A 14,946-nucleotide genomic window follows, 5' to 3' on the forward strand; every position below is an offset into this window, starting at 1 on the left:
GAAAACTATACTTTCTTTTAGTCCACAAATGCTGTGTATTATGTGAATCATCCTTGAAAGTTCTGCTACTCCTGCGAGGTGTACGCCGTTGTGTGGTATCTTAGCTTGGCTTACGGAAGATCTTGGACATTTTATCATCGATGTAGGAACCGCTTAAATTATATGTGTAACATTTTTCTTTTTTTTATATATTTATTTATAATTCTATACAGAATTTTTATCTTTATATTTTTATACTCAAAAATATCAAATTAGTGTATAAAAGTGTCTCTTGATTAATTTTGTGGTTTTCGTCAAAAAGTTAAATGAGAAACTGTTATAATTTCAGGTAAATATATAATTTTGTTAAGAATTTTGTTAAGAATTGCAGATGCACGTTGGATTTATGAATTGAAGGAACGCAGCATCGTGAAATAAGACATCATTGTCTTTAGAACCTTAAAAAAAGAAAAGAAAACGAAATTAAAGTGTTTTTTAAAATGTAGAATAATTTTATGTGTAGTCTTGAATGATAGTAACTTATTTACCGTGCCAAAATTTGCAATAGTCAAAGGTACGACTTTGCCAGCAGTTATTTTGCATGGTAACACACTTCTATTCATAATTAAAAAAAGAAGTTTTCGACACCTTTTTGAAGTATAATACCAGTTTGATCTGCAACTGTAATTCATAGCAAGATTATTTAATCGCTGCTTTAAATTAGAATTATTATATACAACAAAGTTGAAAAATGATTAATTGTTTTTATATGTTTTCAGAAAAGAAAAGAAGAATAAACTTGGATTCCATGTAAAAGAATTACGATTTTCTAAAGCGTTGAAAGAAGTTACGTCCTTACATTGATTCGTATGGCAAGATGCTATAATCTGAAAGGAATTGAGCTGGCCAAAACTGCAGAAAGAGGTGAATGAGTTGAGCAATATAAATAGCGAAAGGTTCCACGATATCCTTCGTATCGTTCAAGTTTAAAACCACCTAAAATAAATATATTTTACGTCAGCTTAAAATTCCAATTTTTACAAAGTACAAGTTTATTAAAAGCAATTTTTTTTTGCAGATATCTGTTTAGTAAAAAAACCAAGTTATTGCGAAGAAAGTATTTAGAAAAATATCTATGTTGTATACCTGTATGCCGATCATACTGCCGCCAATCATGTTGAGGCAAACGCTGACCAAAAATATATTCGTGAACGTGGACTCGATCAGTTCCGCGAATCTGTGAAATCGCGAAAAACTGAGCGCGATTAGAGGCGGTATGGAGATTAAAGTTGTGCGGTACGTCTCGTTATGGAGCCATTAACACGCACTGTATCACATGCAGGTGTCTGCGCAGGCAGGCCAAAGCTTTATTGTAATTATCATCTGTCATCTTATCGGGTTTCAGATCGAAATTGCTATCGCTGTCTTTGCCAATGTGTTCGAGCGTGTATCTGGAAGTCCATTCAAACGATAACATTCCCAGGGAGATCAAAGCTAGCTGCTTTGAAAATTCAGATTCGGGTCAAAAGGGCGTCAAGACGAAAGAGATATTAGATCGTACTCACAGGACGAAGATGAGCGCGGTATATCTCGCACGCCAATTTTTCCTATTATGTTTCGATGGACAATTATTAATACGCTGAACGTGGTGCTCTTACCCAACAATCGCGAACATCCCGCACGCGTGCCGAATCAGAGCGATGTAGCAAGAGTCAACTGCAATCGTGATGCTGATGTGGGAGAATACGGCCAGGTAACAGTGCAATGCCATCGGATACAAGTATTGGTTTAACGTTTTTCCATATTCTATGCGAAGAGGTAGCTTTGATTCCGCAACTAGGGAGGAGATTGTCGCATCCGAAGTATCTTCCAGTATCATCACTACGAGCGATTTCGTTATAAGGAGGATTCCTACGCACTGCATGAAAACTGGAAATTGTTACATGGAACGGTCACCGAAACACTCCAATTGAATTGAAAAGAAAAGGACATTTTTTTAAATAAAATTTCGCACTTCCGTATGTCAGCGTGATATATCGTCCGTATGCGGTGTGCCGTCGCAGAATACTTCTCTCTATGTCTGTATTTAATGACAACCAATCGTCTTCCATCGTTCTAAGACAGGTCTTTAACTGTAAGTATACACAGACATATTTTTCACAATGTCGATTATATTTGTTTTTGGATTCATCATATTAAGAATTATATAAAATTTATTATATTATAATAAAATTTAAATATATATTATTAAACTTTCTTGCTCTTTATTAAACTCATTCATACGTACTTTACTGTTATTTAGCATCAACCACCCTATTTTGAAGCTGAATATTATAGTGATCCACATCGATGGGGTACACGAGAACACATCGTCAAGATTTGTCGCAGCGATGAGAAGATATAGGAGCTACGTTAATATTACAAATTATCTATTACATTATATTTGTGTATGTTTTTATGTATTTAATTAACATGTACTTTTATTATTTTTATTTTTATTTATTTATTATTATTAAAAAAATATTAATAAGTAATTTGTTACAGGATGGAAAAAAATATAAATAATGGCTTGACACAATTTTTATCTACATACTTGGGGCACAATGATGGTGATAGAGAACGTGAACATTGGAACAAAAAGTAAACACCTATCGCGAAAAGCATGATATGGCCATATTCCTATCAAACTCATGTACGTTCTAGGTACGGTATAAAAGCGGCTTTGCCAAATGTCCTTTCGTTCGTTCATTTTCAGGAACACTAAGATTATGATCTATCAACGATTCCTTGTGAGTACTTGTCACTCGGCGAACTGCCAAGAACAGCTATTATCAATTCCTTGTGTCGTAGCGTCGCACGGTTGTAATTACGACATTACGCAATTATTTTCCGCGACGTACACTAATGTCACCCCTCGCAGCTTCTATAATGCGACTGTATCGTCCGTTCGCAGTTTCGCAAAGAGTGACAACTATATCTTATACAATGTTGGAAATTAATAGCACTCTTGTCGTTCAATGAACAAAGTTGATGATAATTTGAGTTATCAAGTTCGAGTTCCGAGAATGTTTCTTTTGACAACGACGATTGCAAAAGAAATCCGTTTATCTTTTTTAAACTCGTAACCTTTTAGTACGTGAGAAAAAGATACAAAAGTCTGCAACGCAAAATCTTATATTTTTGATATTTTTTTACAATTAAGACAAATTGTTTAAATAAATTCTCGTAAAGGTAATAAACCCTGATCCTCGTGTGGATAGTTTTTATTTATTTATTAATTTTTTTTTTATTTTTTATTAGCACACACTGCGTTGGAACTGTCACTGGAAGGAGCGCAGCATTGTGAAATAAGACATGGATGTCTTCAAAACCTTTCGGAGGAATAAGATAAAGTACATCTTAAAACATGAAAAATGTGGAGACTTGAAAAACTAGCGAACGCTAAAGTTTTACTTACCACGCCAAAACTCTCAATGGACAGAGTCGCCACTTTCCCAGCAGTTATTCTGCATGGTAATACGGTCCTATTCATAATTAGGCGTAAAAGCTTCCTAGATCTTTCCGAGGTGTAATACCAATTTGACCTGCAACTGTGATTCAAGTTTCGATTAACAAATAGCGATGGAATTAAAGAAGATTGTTCTTGGTTTTAGTTTCTGCTTTTTGATTTTTAGAACGACAGCGTTTTAAAAGAGGCTTTTGAAAGTTTTTGAGTAAGATTAAAAGATTTGATTTTTACATCGAGTCGTACGGAATGACGCTATAGTCCAATAAAAACTGAGCCTGCCAGAACTGGAAAAAAAGATGGGTGAGTTGAGCAACGTAGATAGCGAGAGGTGCTACTATATCTTTTGCATCGTTTAGATTCATTAACACCTGAAACATACATTTTTTTTGTATTAGTTTTTAACATAAAAGTAAATTAAAAAGAAATTCTCAATAAGTAATAAGGACTATTTTAAATCTGATAAATTTAATATTAATTAATTAAAATTGTATGTGCTCAGATCTTCGTGTTAGATTGTATAGGCTTTAATCAATATTTTGATTTTTAAAAAATTGATACACATACCTGAATACCGCATATACTACCACCGACCATATTTAAACTAACGCTGACCAGAAATATATTTGTGAACGTCGACTCGATTAATTCCGCGAATCTACGAAATATACATTACAAATAATGGATGACACGATATGAATATATATATATATATATATTACTGTTGCAATTAAAAAAATTACACGTACTCTATCACATGCAGGTGTTTACGTAAACAATTAAGAACTTTGTTGTAATTATGATCGTTTATCTTGCCGGGCTTCAGATCAAAATTTGCATCAGTTTCTTCGCCAATATTTTCCAACATGTGTCTGGAAACAGCTAAAATAATAACGTTTTTGGGAAATTGTGTTTTCAGATCGCCGGAGTGAAATCATTGATATTATCAGAACGAAAAAGAGATCGAAGTGAATGATGTGTAGCAAAGTGCTTTGGTGACATCGGCCTCGTTCTTTTCATTTCCCTGTTTCTCGGTTTTTACACCGTTCCTGATACTCTTACCCGACAACCGAGAACATCCCGCAGGCGTGTTGTATCAAAGCGAAGTAGAAGGTATCAGCAGCGACCGTGGCGGTAACATGCGAGTACACAGTTAGGTAACAGTGAACCAGTATTGGATAAAAGTACTGATCTATTTTGTAACCGTATTCCACGCGAAAGGGCAGTTTCGTTACGGCCAGTCTGGTCGAGTTCAAAGTGTCTTCTATCATTATTAACACAATCGACTTGAACATGTAAAGCAACCCCGTTGTGATCATAAAAGCTAAAAAAAAAAAAAAAGAAAGAATATGCGAATTAGGTGGAGAATTTTGATAAAAGATTTGACTAAACAAGACAATTTTGAAACAAGTTTTTATCGTACGTTTTTTATCACGAATGAATGTCTATCTATCTTCTTTCTAACGCACCTGCGTAAAATATCGTCAAGTGCTGTCCGTACGTAGCGTGTCGGCGCAATATAGCCTTTTCACTATCCGTATTCAACGATAACCAATCGTTCTCTATCGTTTTAAGACAGGTCTTTATCTACAAACATATAACCATGGTTTTAACTGTTTCTTCCTCCAGTCACGTCGACGATAATATCAAATAATGAAATTTTGATTACGTAGCGTCAATTGCGTTAACAAAATTAGATATTATTTACTTTGTCGCTGTTTCCCATCAAGCTCGCTAATTTAAAGCTGAATATTATAGTAATTAGTATCGTTGGCATACACTCGAATAGGTCATCGAGATCCGTCATCGCGATGTGCACATAAAGTAGCTGTGTTTATAAAATATTAGTTAACGTTACGAAACACTGATAGCGAATAATTAATTTATTCTTACAAACTAATAAGTCTAAGCTTTAAAATCAAATTTGCTTATAAAGAAAAGATTTAAAAGTATATGCTTGTGTGGAGCGAGCTGTTTGATAGTCGAGCAGCTTTGACCACTACATCTAGAGTAACACATGCGCCGTTATAGTTTAAAAAATATTTTACATGAACTTCTCTCGGATTTATTACGTGTCGTTTCAGAATTAAATTCAATTGTGTACCATCGGTATAAGGATAATCGAACAGATCGTAAACGTGGGTACGAAATGCAGATATCTATCGCGAGTCGGATGGTGCGGCCATAGTCCTGCTAAGGTCATGTACAATCTAGGAATCGCGTAATACCGACTTTGCCAAATGTCCCTTTGCTCGATCATTCTTAGAAATACTAGGAATGCGAACTACATCGGTGACACTTGCTTTACTTAGCGTGCGCTTACTGCCGTGCGAAGCATCAGGGCATTAACGATTCCTTGTGTTTCAGGATAGACGCCCGTAATTATGCCATCATGAGATAGCGCGCAATTATTTGCACGCACTGTACCCTTTTCATCGCAGCTTTTCATCAAGAATTACTTCCACACTTCCACGTTTGACTCCTTTGTAATATGTGGAAATGGCGTGTTCGATCGTCTGAACAATTTGCGTGTTTAATATGTTGCGACGCACCCACGATAATGCCAGTGTTAAATATTATGCTTGCTTCAAAAGCTGTTCCGAATAATAAATACTTAGTGGGGAAAACTAACAAATGCGTAAACAGGTGTTAGTATGGAAAAATCTGATATAATTGGATTAAAAAGTTATATCTTTCAGCAAAATTATGTTGAAGAAGAAAGTTATACTCGAAGATAGAAAAACTTAGTTCTTTTATATATAAAAATTTTGTGATTTCTACTGAAAATTAAATCTTTACGAATCGACATGATTGAAGTGCGATTGCTTAACACAGTTAAATTTGTTTTAACTGTCTGTTGAAAAATTTTCAATAGAAATTATTGTAATTAATTTTTAATAAAAAAAAAGTGAGTGTTTTATTATTAATTACAAATAGTAAGAACGATATTTTTGCTTAAGATGTGCAGCTGCAATGTTATCTTCTCTAAAATAGTAGATTATCTGTAATTAAATATCTTTTATATTATTAAAAAATTAAATAATACTTTTATATAATAAAAACATGTGTAAGTAAATGCGCTTAAAAAATATTTATAATATAAATAGCAGACTGATTTGTTAGATAATTTTCGTAGAGCACAGAGGGATACCCGAAGAAATTTTGGTGTCTCTCTGTCTCTCTATTTTTTGTTAGTGAGTGTGCCAACAAGTGTGAGAAAGAGTGTAACAATAATTTAAATAAAAAAAAAAAAGAATTGTTAAAACAGTAAGGAAGGTAATTAACAGACTTTATCTGTTACTGTTAATAGAATTGCGCGCAATCTCTCATAATTAAAATTCTGTCCTTAAATATCTCAAACAAACATTTTTTTTCTTTTAGCCAGATTGGACTTTTCTATTTCAGTAGATATACATTTTTTTATCTTTTCTCCCCTTTTTTTTCTTCTACTTTGTTAAAGTATAAAACATTTATATTTTGAATCGTGTAATTTCGCTAAGTACAGCTTGTCAAGGTGATGTGACGTTGACAAGCGCGTATCACCTGTTAATAATTTTCTATGTATCTAAGTTGAATGCCTCCCTCTTCGTGGAAGCATCGTCTTCCCTCGTACGATTCGTTCACCAGAAATTTCTGATACGTTGGCGAAGTAACATGAGGGCGTTGTTTAACACGCGCTACTACAGCATAACTAAACTATTCGCCTCGATAGTCGGGATATGGCCATATCAGTCGCAGTCTAAAAAAAGAATCATTCAGTCGGTCAGCATATTTGTAATGTTAACATTTATTCCACCTCAGGTAAAAGAAGCACGCAGCGATTCGTCTGAATAACTATCTGAACAGCTATCTACAAAATATCTGCAAGCGTGTAAAAAAAAAAAAAATTTGCGCAAGTTTATTCAATGCTAGGTTGTTGAATTATAAGACATTAAAATCTTTCTTTTTTTTTTACATTTTTTCTAGATAAAAAGATTGTACGACGTGTGGGGAAAGGATATAGATGCGGTGTGCATGTGCATTCCTCCTATTGTGACCATTTTAGTGAGCATGGCTAAAGTGATGACTACCATACGATTTGAAGCGAAGGTACTAATTATATCGTTACATGCTCTTTCATTAAGTCGCTTGATCGTGGCGCAAAGCAGGCATGCAATTACCACGGCTATTTTTCCGATTAATTAATGCTGCAAGTTTCTTGATGATAAGCATGTTTTCAGGTGAAGGAGCTGCTACAGCATATCGAAATTGATTGGGAAATAAATCCAGCTGCGAAGGAATATGAGATTTTGGTGAATTACACATTGAAGGCGAGAACGTTGTGCATCATTTATTCAAGTATAAAGTATTTCGCGACAATTGCGATAAACGTGTATATGTATTATATACTAATTACTATTTTTTTTTTTTTTTTAGCTATGTTGTGTAACGGACTCATGTGCTTCATTATGACACCGTTGATCTCGCCGATGTTGGACGTTATTTTACCTCACAACGATACGCGAAAAAGAAGCTTGGCCTATGACCTCGATTATGGGATTGACCTGCAGACAAACTGGCTGTGGCTGTGGCTTCACAGTAGTACGACATCAACGGCCACTATATTGAACATTATCGGCGCCGATCTGCTATACGTTACGCTCACTGTTCATAGCTGCTGCCTGTTTGCAATAGTAAGGTAAGCATGCCGAAGACAATTCTGTCTAGAATCTGCAAAAGAAAAACCACTGTAGATTCTGCGCTTTATTACACAATCGACATCTCGTGATTTGAGAGCGACAAGCTAGATAAAAAATGTTAAACGATTAAAGAAGACCTCAACTTTGGAAAATTAAATAATTGTTTGATACGCAGACATAAATTGGAGCACGTTCCTGACTCTATCAAAAAGCATGTTATGCTATCTCCCGAGAATTATAATTATAATATTAAATGTTACATGAAATACGAAGATCAACGATCAATAGTAGAAGAGCAGGCTGCTGTTGTGAAAGAGTGCGTCATTAATCATCAAAGAGCAATACAGTTGGTATATATACATTCATACACAGAACATTTCTTATTAAACATAAATTCTTTCCTTTTTTATAAAGTTAAAGTATTAAAAAGAAATTAAAAAAAAAGAAAACAAATGAGAAAATTCGTAATTTAAATAAAACATTTTAAAACATTATTATTATAATCACGATAAAATTATATAATAATATATTCTGTAAAAATAGATGTATCAAAATTACCAAGTGTACTATATGCCTGCGATGCATTTTCCTATTTGTTTCTTTTAATTTCTTAAATACATTTTAAATTCTCTTTGTTAATCAGCTGTGTGCAACTGTTACATTGCATTTATACGTGGTGTTTCCTCACCGTATTAGGTTTGAATCTAATCATCATAAGTATCTCTGCAGTTCAAGTAAGTCTAAAAATAAATAGGAATATTTTACAACAAGTTTGACTCTTTTCTTTTTTTTTTCTTTTTTCTTTTTAGCTAGTAAGCAGATTATTTCAATGGGACGGAATGGCGATGTGTATTATGTTCATATGCGGACAACTAACTCATCTATTTTTTCTTAGCTTAATGGCGCAATATCTACTGGACCAAAGCTCAAGCGTGCACGAGTCAACGTGAGTGATTGGAACGTAAATCTCTACGAATCGCATCGGAAATTAAAAGTGCCGACTTTGCAGATATTCGTGTTTCTGGTACAACATGCCTATTCAGATACAAAAGGACATTGTGCTGATTTTGATGAGAAGCCGCAAGCCATGCAAGATAATGGCCGGAAAACTTTTCGTTATGTCGCTGGAAAATTTTTGCACGGTACAAATAATAAAACAAAATTTTATATTGCGTAAAATACTCATTCTATTTAAGTATAATATTGCAAGTGCCATAATAACTCTTATTTTTTTTTTTTTTTAGATAGTGCAGACGGCAATGTCTTACTTTACTGTGTTAGCATCTTTCCGATAAGTATTAGCGTTGTTTTTTCTTTTTTATTTTAATACAATATCTCGCGCACTTTTATGACATATATTTTGATACTTTACAATTAATATTGAATAAAATATTAATGACTAATTAACCAATTAATAACAGTTGCTAATTAAAAGATAAGACATTAAACGCGATTACTATATTTCCAACGATACAAAAAGAATTCTGATTTGTAAATTGAAAAAATTATGAAGCTATAAAGAGCATTTTAAGGAACAACGCGCCGTTTTTAACGTATAAAATTTTTCATTGTTAATAACATCTCACATTAAACACATGTTAATTTTTATGAAAACTTATATGTTTGCGTGCTTATCACGTCCTGCTCCTCGGAAAAGCGAAAGACATTTAACGCACTAATCGATATGGTGTCTTCGTGACACTTTGTGACATACAGCGTATGAAATAATAATATGAAGTATTTTCAAAGCCTCGAAACATGTAAAGAGACATTATTTAAAATTCTATTTATCCCGTACGTTACGCGGGTAGTCTTTTCTTCTTAGTCTAAGCATATATTACATATTAATGTTGCTAATCATACTGCACACTTTTACTAACATTATAGTCTCACAAAAAAAAGCTTTCAACGGAATATTAAAGATTGTCGAGAAAGGGAAAAAGAATGAGAGTCAGGGGGAAGAAAAGAAAAACTCGGAAAAGCACGCAGAAAAGAACTCTTCCAGCAAGACGAATATTTATGGATTCTTATTCAGTGTAACAAACTATGGATCTCTTTGACACGCGATATTTTAAAATTAACAAATTCTTCTTGTCTTTTGCCAGTTTCTGGCCGTACCATTCGTACTTTGTGAAACTTCTAACTCGATCGTTCATCACATTTGGCCTCACAACAATGTTAGTGCCGCAGGTAACTTGCTGGACGACAGTAATATTAGAGTTAAATAACCTTACAGAAAACAAAGATGTAAATTTAGTTCAAAAAGTTCGTTCAACATACATTATTTAGTAATTAATTCAAATAATTACTAATTAATGTGTGTACATTCTGCCTGTGTAACCTGTATAAGTAACGCAAATTTAAATATCGGATTATATGTGAAATATTAATATGTTGTACATTTATTATTGATCACCAGATTACGTACATACTCAGACAGACCAATAATCTGGACAGCACGTTCGAACTTATGCCAGTCCTATCTGGCACAGTGATATGCATTGCAAAATTCGTCAGTACAATACAGAATCCTGAATTGGTAAGCATAATTGCCGCGTCAGATCGATTTGTTCTGAATAAGCGTCGCTTCAGTTTAAGGCAGTTTTGCAACATATGCGGGACGACTGGAACAACCTACTGACAAAAGAAGAAACGCATATTTTAACGCGATACGCTGAAAAGAGTCGAAAGATCACTTTGGCGTATTCAAGTATGACCTACTGGGAAATGTCGTTTAAACTATTACCGTGAATTTAATCCTTAATTTTAAACTAAAAAGAATTATATATATTTCGAGAATTAAAATTAAACTTAGATATGAATTAATAATATCGTCAGTAAATTTCTAGTTAACAATTGAAATAAATATATTTATTATATAATCGCTTTGCGTGCGTAATTTGATTTATTAAGTTAAATGTGATTTTTCTTTTTTCTTTTAGCCTGCGTCATCGGATTTACCCTCTGCTATTCTTTTTTACCACTCACCGCATCTATATTGGATATCATTTCACCCCTGAATGAAACAAGACCAAAAAAATTCCCGCAACTCATGGACTTTGTAATTGTTGATCAAGAGAAGCATTATTACGCACTTCTGATGCTTATATATCTCGATAACTTCGTGCTTCTGTCGATCGTAGTAGGTACCGATACTTTGTACATTCTCCTGGTGGAACATATTTGCGGAATGTACAGCATACTGTGGTAAGAATTAATTAATTAATTAAATGTTAACAAGAATCTGATTATAATTTATTACAGTTATCGTCTGGAGAATTTAAAAATACATGATAAGTGGATAGACAACGATTGCACGTACGAAGAAGCTAATCGATGTATCCGAGATTGCATTCAATTGCACAAAGAAATACTACTGTTGGTGTGACAATTATTTGAAGAATAGTATATTTTATTTATGTACTTATATATAATAGTTTTACCTGCGTCTATTAAAATTGTTCTAATATCTTGATAATATTTATCAATTCAGATTTACAAAGATGGTGGAACATAAAATCGCATTGTTCCTTTTCTTCGATATAGGATTAGGATTTTTGTTTCATTCCTCTTCATGCGTAATGGTGAGCATAATAACGCTTAATTTTTAAATCTGAGCTTATTACAAGAATGTTAATTTTTTTTTTTTTTTTTTTTTTTTTTTTTTTGCAGATTATAGTTCGAACGGGATCGTCCGAAATTATACGATACGTGGGCCTTGTAATAATGCAAAGTTGTCGATTGTTTTTTAGCAACTGGGCCGGACAAGAAGTGAACGATCATAGCGTTCAAGTTTCAATAGCAGCGTAAGAAAAAATTAAATTAATTAAAACTTGTGAAACACGTAATATTGCTATATATCTTTTTACAGTTATAACGGAATATGGTACAACACGTCGGTGAAAGTTCAAAAGTTACTCTTGTTTTTCATCGCCCGAGGCCAAAAAGCTTCTCAAATAACAGTCGCCAAGTTATATGACGTCAATCTAAAAAATTTCACCACGGTACGAACGCTTTCATATGTGCGTTAAAAAGAATCACTAACAGCACGTTATTAGCAAGAAGAAAAGATGATAATGTATTGAAAATAACAGAATTATATTTTAAGGTAATGAAAACGTCAGTTTCCTATTGCACGGTAATGATCTCGTTGCGGGAACCATTAAGAAATGCATAAACTTGTGCGATTTTCCACTCGTATGTATATACATATACTCTTCTAGTCTTTCGTATCTAAAAACTTAAGTGTTGATGTACGAAGGTATCGTATCACGTATTAATAAAACGCAAATGTTCGTTCGTACAAAGTAATAAATAAATTATGTTTGTATTAATATACTTCTTAGTCGTGTCGTTCGGCGTCGCGGTAACTTATCTATTTTACAAAAGCGAATATAATGTACAGAAGAAAAGCGTTACCGTCACATCGTTTGTGCTACAATATTGACTATATGTGGAATTAAAATTGCAAAGCTTGCGTGCCGTTCGGCCGAGGAAGGCGTTTTCTCTTATTACTGATTCTATTTAAATCAGCATATTATATCATGTACTCCTTTACCGATATGTCGACACCCTAAGAGAATATCGAATGAATCGTGTCGGCCAGCGAGAACTTCACTTCGACTTAGTTAAGAATTCCGACTTTAACAAGTACAGGGCTAGTAATGGACATCTTTGATACTCGATATTTTCGACTCAACAGACTGTTACTGTCTTTTATGGGTTTATGGCCTTATGAGTATATGAAAGCAAGCAGAAACATATTTATCTGTTGTTCAACACTTGGTTTACTGGTTATACTCTTGCCGCAGGTACCTCACAAATTATTATTTATACATATATATAAAATAAAAGTTGTTTTAATTAACTACAAAAAATATATGTATATTAATAGCAAATTATTACTTAATAGGTCGCATTCTTGTTGCATCGAATGACAAATTTGAGTGATTTTTACGACGTTTTGCCTACTTTTCTTGGCATATGGATAACCATTTTAAAAACAAGTGGTCTCCATTGGCAGGGTAAAAAGGTAAGCGTGTAACAACCCGGTAAGTTATTTCTCATCTGAGAAAGACGTCTCCAGTTTAGGATGCTGCTTGAGCATGTGCAACACGACTGGTATTTGCTAGCGAATCATCGCGATATTTCGATTTTGATGGATTACTCCGAGAAAAGTCGAATATTCACTCTGGCCTTCTTAAGTATACCTAACAATTGCACCCCTTCTCCCTTTCACCTGATTAAAAATTATATAAGAGACAATTTCTTTTTTTTAACAGTTTTTCTGTGCACAAGTGTTACAATTTTCGTGATGACGCCGCTCATTATACCACTGCTCGACATTATTCTGGCGTCAAATGCAACGAAACCGAAGCGATTGCCGCATCCAACTGAGTTCTACGTGGATATGGAAAGATATTTTTACATTCTTTCCGCAATTACGATCGCGGGATACATCGTGTGCGCTGTGACAATCGTTGCAACCGATACCATCTATTTCGCACTACTGCAACATGCCTGTGGTACACTGACTATCTTGAGGTGCTTTATTTCCATTATGCTGTTTTCTTCGTTTTTTTTCTCTAGTAAATTAATGTTGTTCACATCCATATGGATCCGTGATCGTATACGTGTAGCAAGCGTTTGGAAACATTGGTTGTGCAGAACAAATCGGAAGGTATCGATTGCAATTCCGCATATAAAGAAGAGGAGGACATCAAGAACATGATACAATGCATACAGCTGCAAGTCAGAACAGAAAGGTTTATATAAGCGAATCATATTATAAGATTTATCGAAAAGTATTATATAAATATCGTACCTGGATTTTCCTATCTCCGTTTATTGTCAGTAGACTAATCCATTCGATTGAGTCGACTTTTGAGATATGCCTTTTCGCCGACATTGGCGTGGGAATAGTACTTCAATGTTCCGCGTGTGTAATGGTACTTGTAATGTATAATAAATTTCAATGTGACAAATTCTAGGATTAGTCCGCTATTATCGCAACGCAAAAATTATTTTCTTTCGTATTAACTTAATTAAATCGGATTTTAATTTGCGCCCTGATTTGCAGATTATAACCCGGACAAATTTAGTGAAAAACGTACCGCTTTTGCTTCTTCAATCCACACGATTTTTCTACAGCAGCTGGCTAGGACAGAGGATAATAGATCACAGTTCTCAGATTTCCATTGCAGCGTGAGTAATTAATAATATGTCGTTGATTTATAACTATAATATATATCATGTGCATTATAATAATTATTTATAATTTGCAGGTTACAATATTAATATTAATTAATATACATTATGTTTTTAGATATAACGGACTGTGGTATCAAACGTCTTTGAAAACAAAAAAGCTATTTTTATTTTTAATAATGAAATGTCAAAAGCCATTTCGCATCACTATGGCGAAATTATATGTATTATGTTTAGAAAGTTACAGTATGGTACGATAAAGTTTATACAAGTAGTAACAATTAATAATATAGTAAATTTAATAATATAAAAACGATATATAATAAATATAATTTTTTTTTCTTTTTAAAGCTCATGAAAACGTCTGCTTCCTTCATTACGGTAATGTTATCATTAAACTCAGATAATAATTAAGTAAATAATCTCTATGGTATTGTGATAGAATGTAATTTATTTTGTGGATCGTTTACGCTAATAATTATAAAAAAATCAAATAAAACGTCTGATTTGGCATCGGTCGATAAAAAATCTCGTATACTATTAGGCTGATGACTGAATGATATTGTTTAGTTTCGA

General features: G+C 33.6%; 5 protein-coding genes and 1 long non-coding RNA gene across 7 annotated transcripts; 4 read left to right on the forward strand and 2 right to left on the reverse strand.

Annotated features, from left to right (window-relative positions):
* Positions 1-221: 221 nt before the first annotated feature.
* Positions 222-5,744, reverse strand: LOC139113667 (uncharacterized). The gene is made up of 16 exons (XM_070674981.1): positions 5,589-5,744; positions 5,193-5,312; positions 4,954-5,071; positions 4,547-4,808; positions 4,234-4,356; positions 4,052-4,142; positions 3,719-3,855; positions 3,437-3,569; positions 2,267-2,386; positions 1,994-2,111; positions 1,638-1,908; positions 1,308-1,430; positions 1,126-1,216; positions 839-975; positions 528-660; positions 222-437 (listed from the first exon to the last, which is right to left on the reverse strand). Exons 1-16 carry the CDS (start codon positions 5,742-5,744, stop codon positions 384-386), a joined length of 2,187 nt encoding a protein of 728 aa, XP_070531082.1. The 3' UTR covers positions 222-383.
* On the forward strand, positions 2,328-11,213 carry LOC139113684 (odorant receptor 10-like). The gene is made up of 16 exons (XM_070675003.1): positions 2,328-2,426; positions 2,524-2,682; positions 3,280-3,492; positions 3,654-3,787; positions 4,404-4,641; positions 5,852-7,285; positions 7,451-7,573; positions 7,705-7,822; positions 7,901-8,162; positions 8,339-8,509; positions 8,807-8,897; positions 8,973-9,109; positions 9,173-9,305; positions 9,408-10,353; positions 10,583-10,702; positions 11,106-11,213. Exons 6-14 carry the CDS (start codon positions 7,139-7,141, stop codon positions 9,456-9,458), a joined length of 1,233 nt encoding a protein of 410 aa, XP_070531104.1. The 5' UTR covers positions 2,328-2,426; positions 2,524-2,682; positions 3,280-3,492; positions 3,654-3,787; positions 4,404-4,641; positions 5,852-7,138; the 3' UTR covers positions 9,459-10,353; positions 10,583-10,702; positions 11,106-11,213.
* LOC139113699 (uncharacterized) lies at positions 8,562-9,524 on the reverse strand. The gene is made up of 2 exons (XR_011547745.1): positions 9,432-9,524; positions 8,562-8,903 (listed from the first exon to the last, which is right to left on the reverse strand). It is a non-coding gene; the product is annotated as an uncharacterized lncRNA (long non-coding RNA).
* LOC139108366 (uncharacterized) lies at positions 10,339-11,551 on the forward strand. The gene is made up of 5 exons (XM_070666586.1): positions 10,339-10,428; positions 10,583-10,702; positions 10,762-10,873; positions 11,106-11,370; positions 11,428-11,551. The coding sequence occupies exons 1-5, from the start codon at positions 10,339-10,341 to the stop codon at positions 11,549-11,551; spliced, it is 711 nt and encodes a 236-aa protein (XP_070522687.1).
* LOC139113649 (odorant receptor 10-like) lies at positions 11,445-12,381 on the forward strand. Of its 2 annotated transcripts, XM_070674946.1 has the most exons (5): positions 11,445-11,568; positions 11,657-11,747; positions 11,836-11,969; positions 12,035-12,167; positions 12,272-12,381. In XM_070674946.1, the coding sequence occupies exons 2-5, from the start codon at positions 11,667-11,669 to the stop codon at positions 12,338-12,340; spliced, it is 417 nt and encodes a 138-aa protein (XP_070531047.1). In that variant the 5' UTR covers positions 11,445-11,568; positions 11,657-11,666; the 3' UTR covers positions 12,341-12,381. The 2 variants fall into 2 exon arrangements, with proteins under 2 accessions (XP_070531047.1, XP_070531056.1); XM_070674955.1 differs by having other exon boundaries at positions 11,555-11,747.
* Positions 12,382-12,827: 446 nt separating this feature from the next.
* Positions 12,828-14,871, forward strand: LOC139113691 (odorant receptor 13a-like). Its single transcript, XM_070675015.1, has 9 exons — positions 12,828-12,974; positions 13,076-13,195; positions 13,250-13,367; positions 13,446-13,707; positions 13,803-13,928; positions 14,021-14,111; positions 14,243-14,367; positions 14,489-14,621; positions 14,722-14,871. The coding sequence occupies exons 1-9, from the start codon at positions 12,828-12,830 to the stop codon at positions 14,782-14,784; spliced, it is 1,185 nt and encodes a 394-aa protein (XP_070531116.1). The 3' UTR covers positions 14,785-14,871.
* Positions 14,872-14,946: the final 75 nt, after the last annotated feature.

Source organism: Cardiocondyla obscurior, linkage group LG01 (assembly GCF_019399895.1).
Source record: "Cardiocondyla obscurior isolate alpha-2009 linkage group LG01, Cobs3.1, whole genome shotgun sequence".
NCBI classification, from domain to species: domain Eukaryota; kingdom Metazoa; phylum Arthropoda; class Insecta; order Hymenoptera; family Formicidae; genus Cardiocondyla; species Cardiocondyla obscurior.

Bases quoted from the DNA above. Each gene is read 5' to 3' on its own strand.
- LOC139113667 (XM_070674981.1), bottom strand. From the start codon at position 5,744: ATGATCGAGCAAAGGGACATTTGGCAAAGTCGGTATTACGCGATTCCT. The intron at 3,856-4,051 runs GTATGTGTATCA...TGTATGTTTCAG, and splicing joins GTAGTATATGCGGTATTCAG to GTGTTAATGAATCTAAACGA. The intron at 976-1,125 runs GTATACAACATA...TATTTATTTTAG, and splicing joins GCAGTATGATCGGCATACAG to GTGGTTTTAAACTTGAACGA.
- LOC139113684 (XM_070675003.1), top strand. From the start codon at position 7,139: ATGAGGGCGTTGTTTAACACGCGCTACTACAGCATAACTAAACTATTC. The intron at 8,163-8,338 runs GTAAGCATGCCG...TTTGATACGCAG, and splicing joins TGCCTGTTTGCAATAGTAAG to ACATAAATTGGAGCACGTTC. The intron at 9,110-9,172 runs GTGAGTGATTGG...CCGACTTTGCAG, and splicing joins TCAAGCGTGCACGAGTCAAC to ATATTCGTGTTTCTGGTACA.
- LOC139108366 (XM_070666586.1), top strand. From the start codon at position 10,339: ATGTTAGTGCCGCAGGTAACTTGCTGGACGACAGTAATATTAGAGTTA. The intron at 10,874-11,105 runs GTATGACCTACT...TTTTTCTTTTAG, and splicing joins GATCACTTTGGCGTATTCAA to CCTGCGTCATCGGATTTACC. The intron at 11,371-11,427 runs GTAAGAATTAAT...AATTTATTACAG, and splicing joins GGAATGTACAGCATACTGTG to TTATCGTCTGGAGAATTTAA.
- LOC139113649 (XM_070674946.1), top strand. From the start codon at position 11,667: ATGGTGGAACATAAAATCGCATTGTTCCTTTTCTTCGATATAGGATTA. The intron at 11,970-12,034 runs GTAAGAAAAAAT...ATCTTTTTACAG, and splicing joins GTTCAAGTTTCAATAGCAGC to TTATAACGGAATATGGTACA. The intron at 12,168-12,271 runs GTACGAACGCTT...TTATATTTTAAG, and splicing joins ATCTAAAAAATTTCACCACG to GTAATGAAAACGTCAGTTTC.
- LOC139113691 (XM_070675015.1), top strand. From the start codon at position 12,828: ATGGACATCTTTGATACTCGATATTTTCGACTCAACAGACTGTTACTG. The intron at 13,929-14,020 runs GTTTATATAAGC...TATTGTCAGTAG, and splicing joins CTGCAAGTCAGAACAGAAAG to ACTAATCCATTCGATTGAGT. The intron at 14,622-14,721 runs GTACGATAAAGT...TTCTTTTTAAAG, and splicing joins GTTTAGAAAGTTACAGTATG to CTCATGAAAACGTCTGCTTC.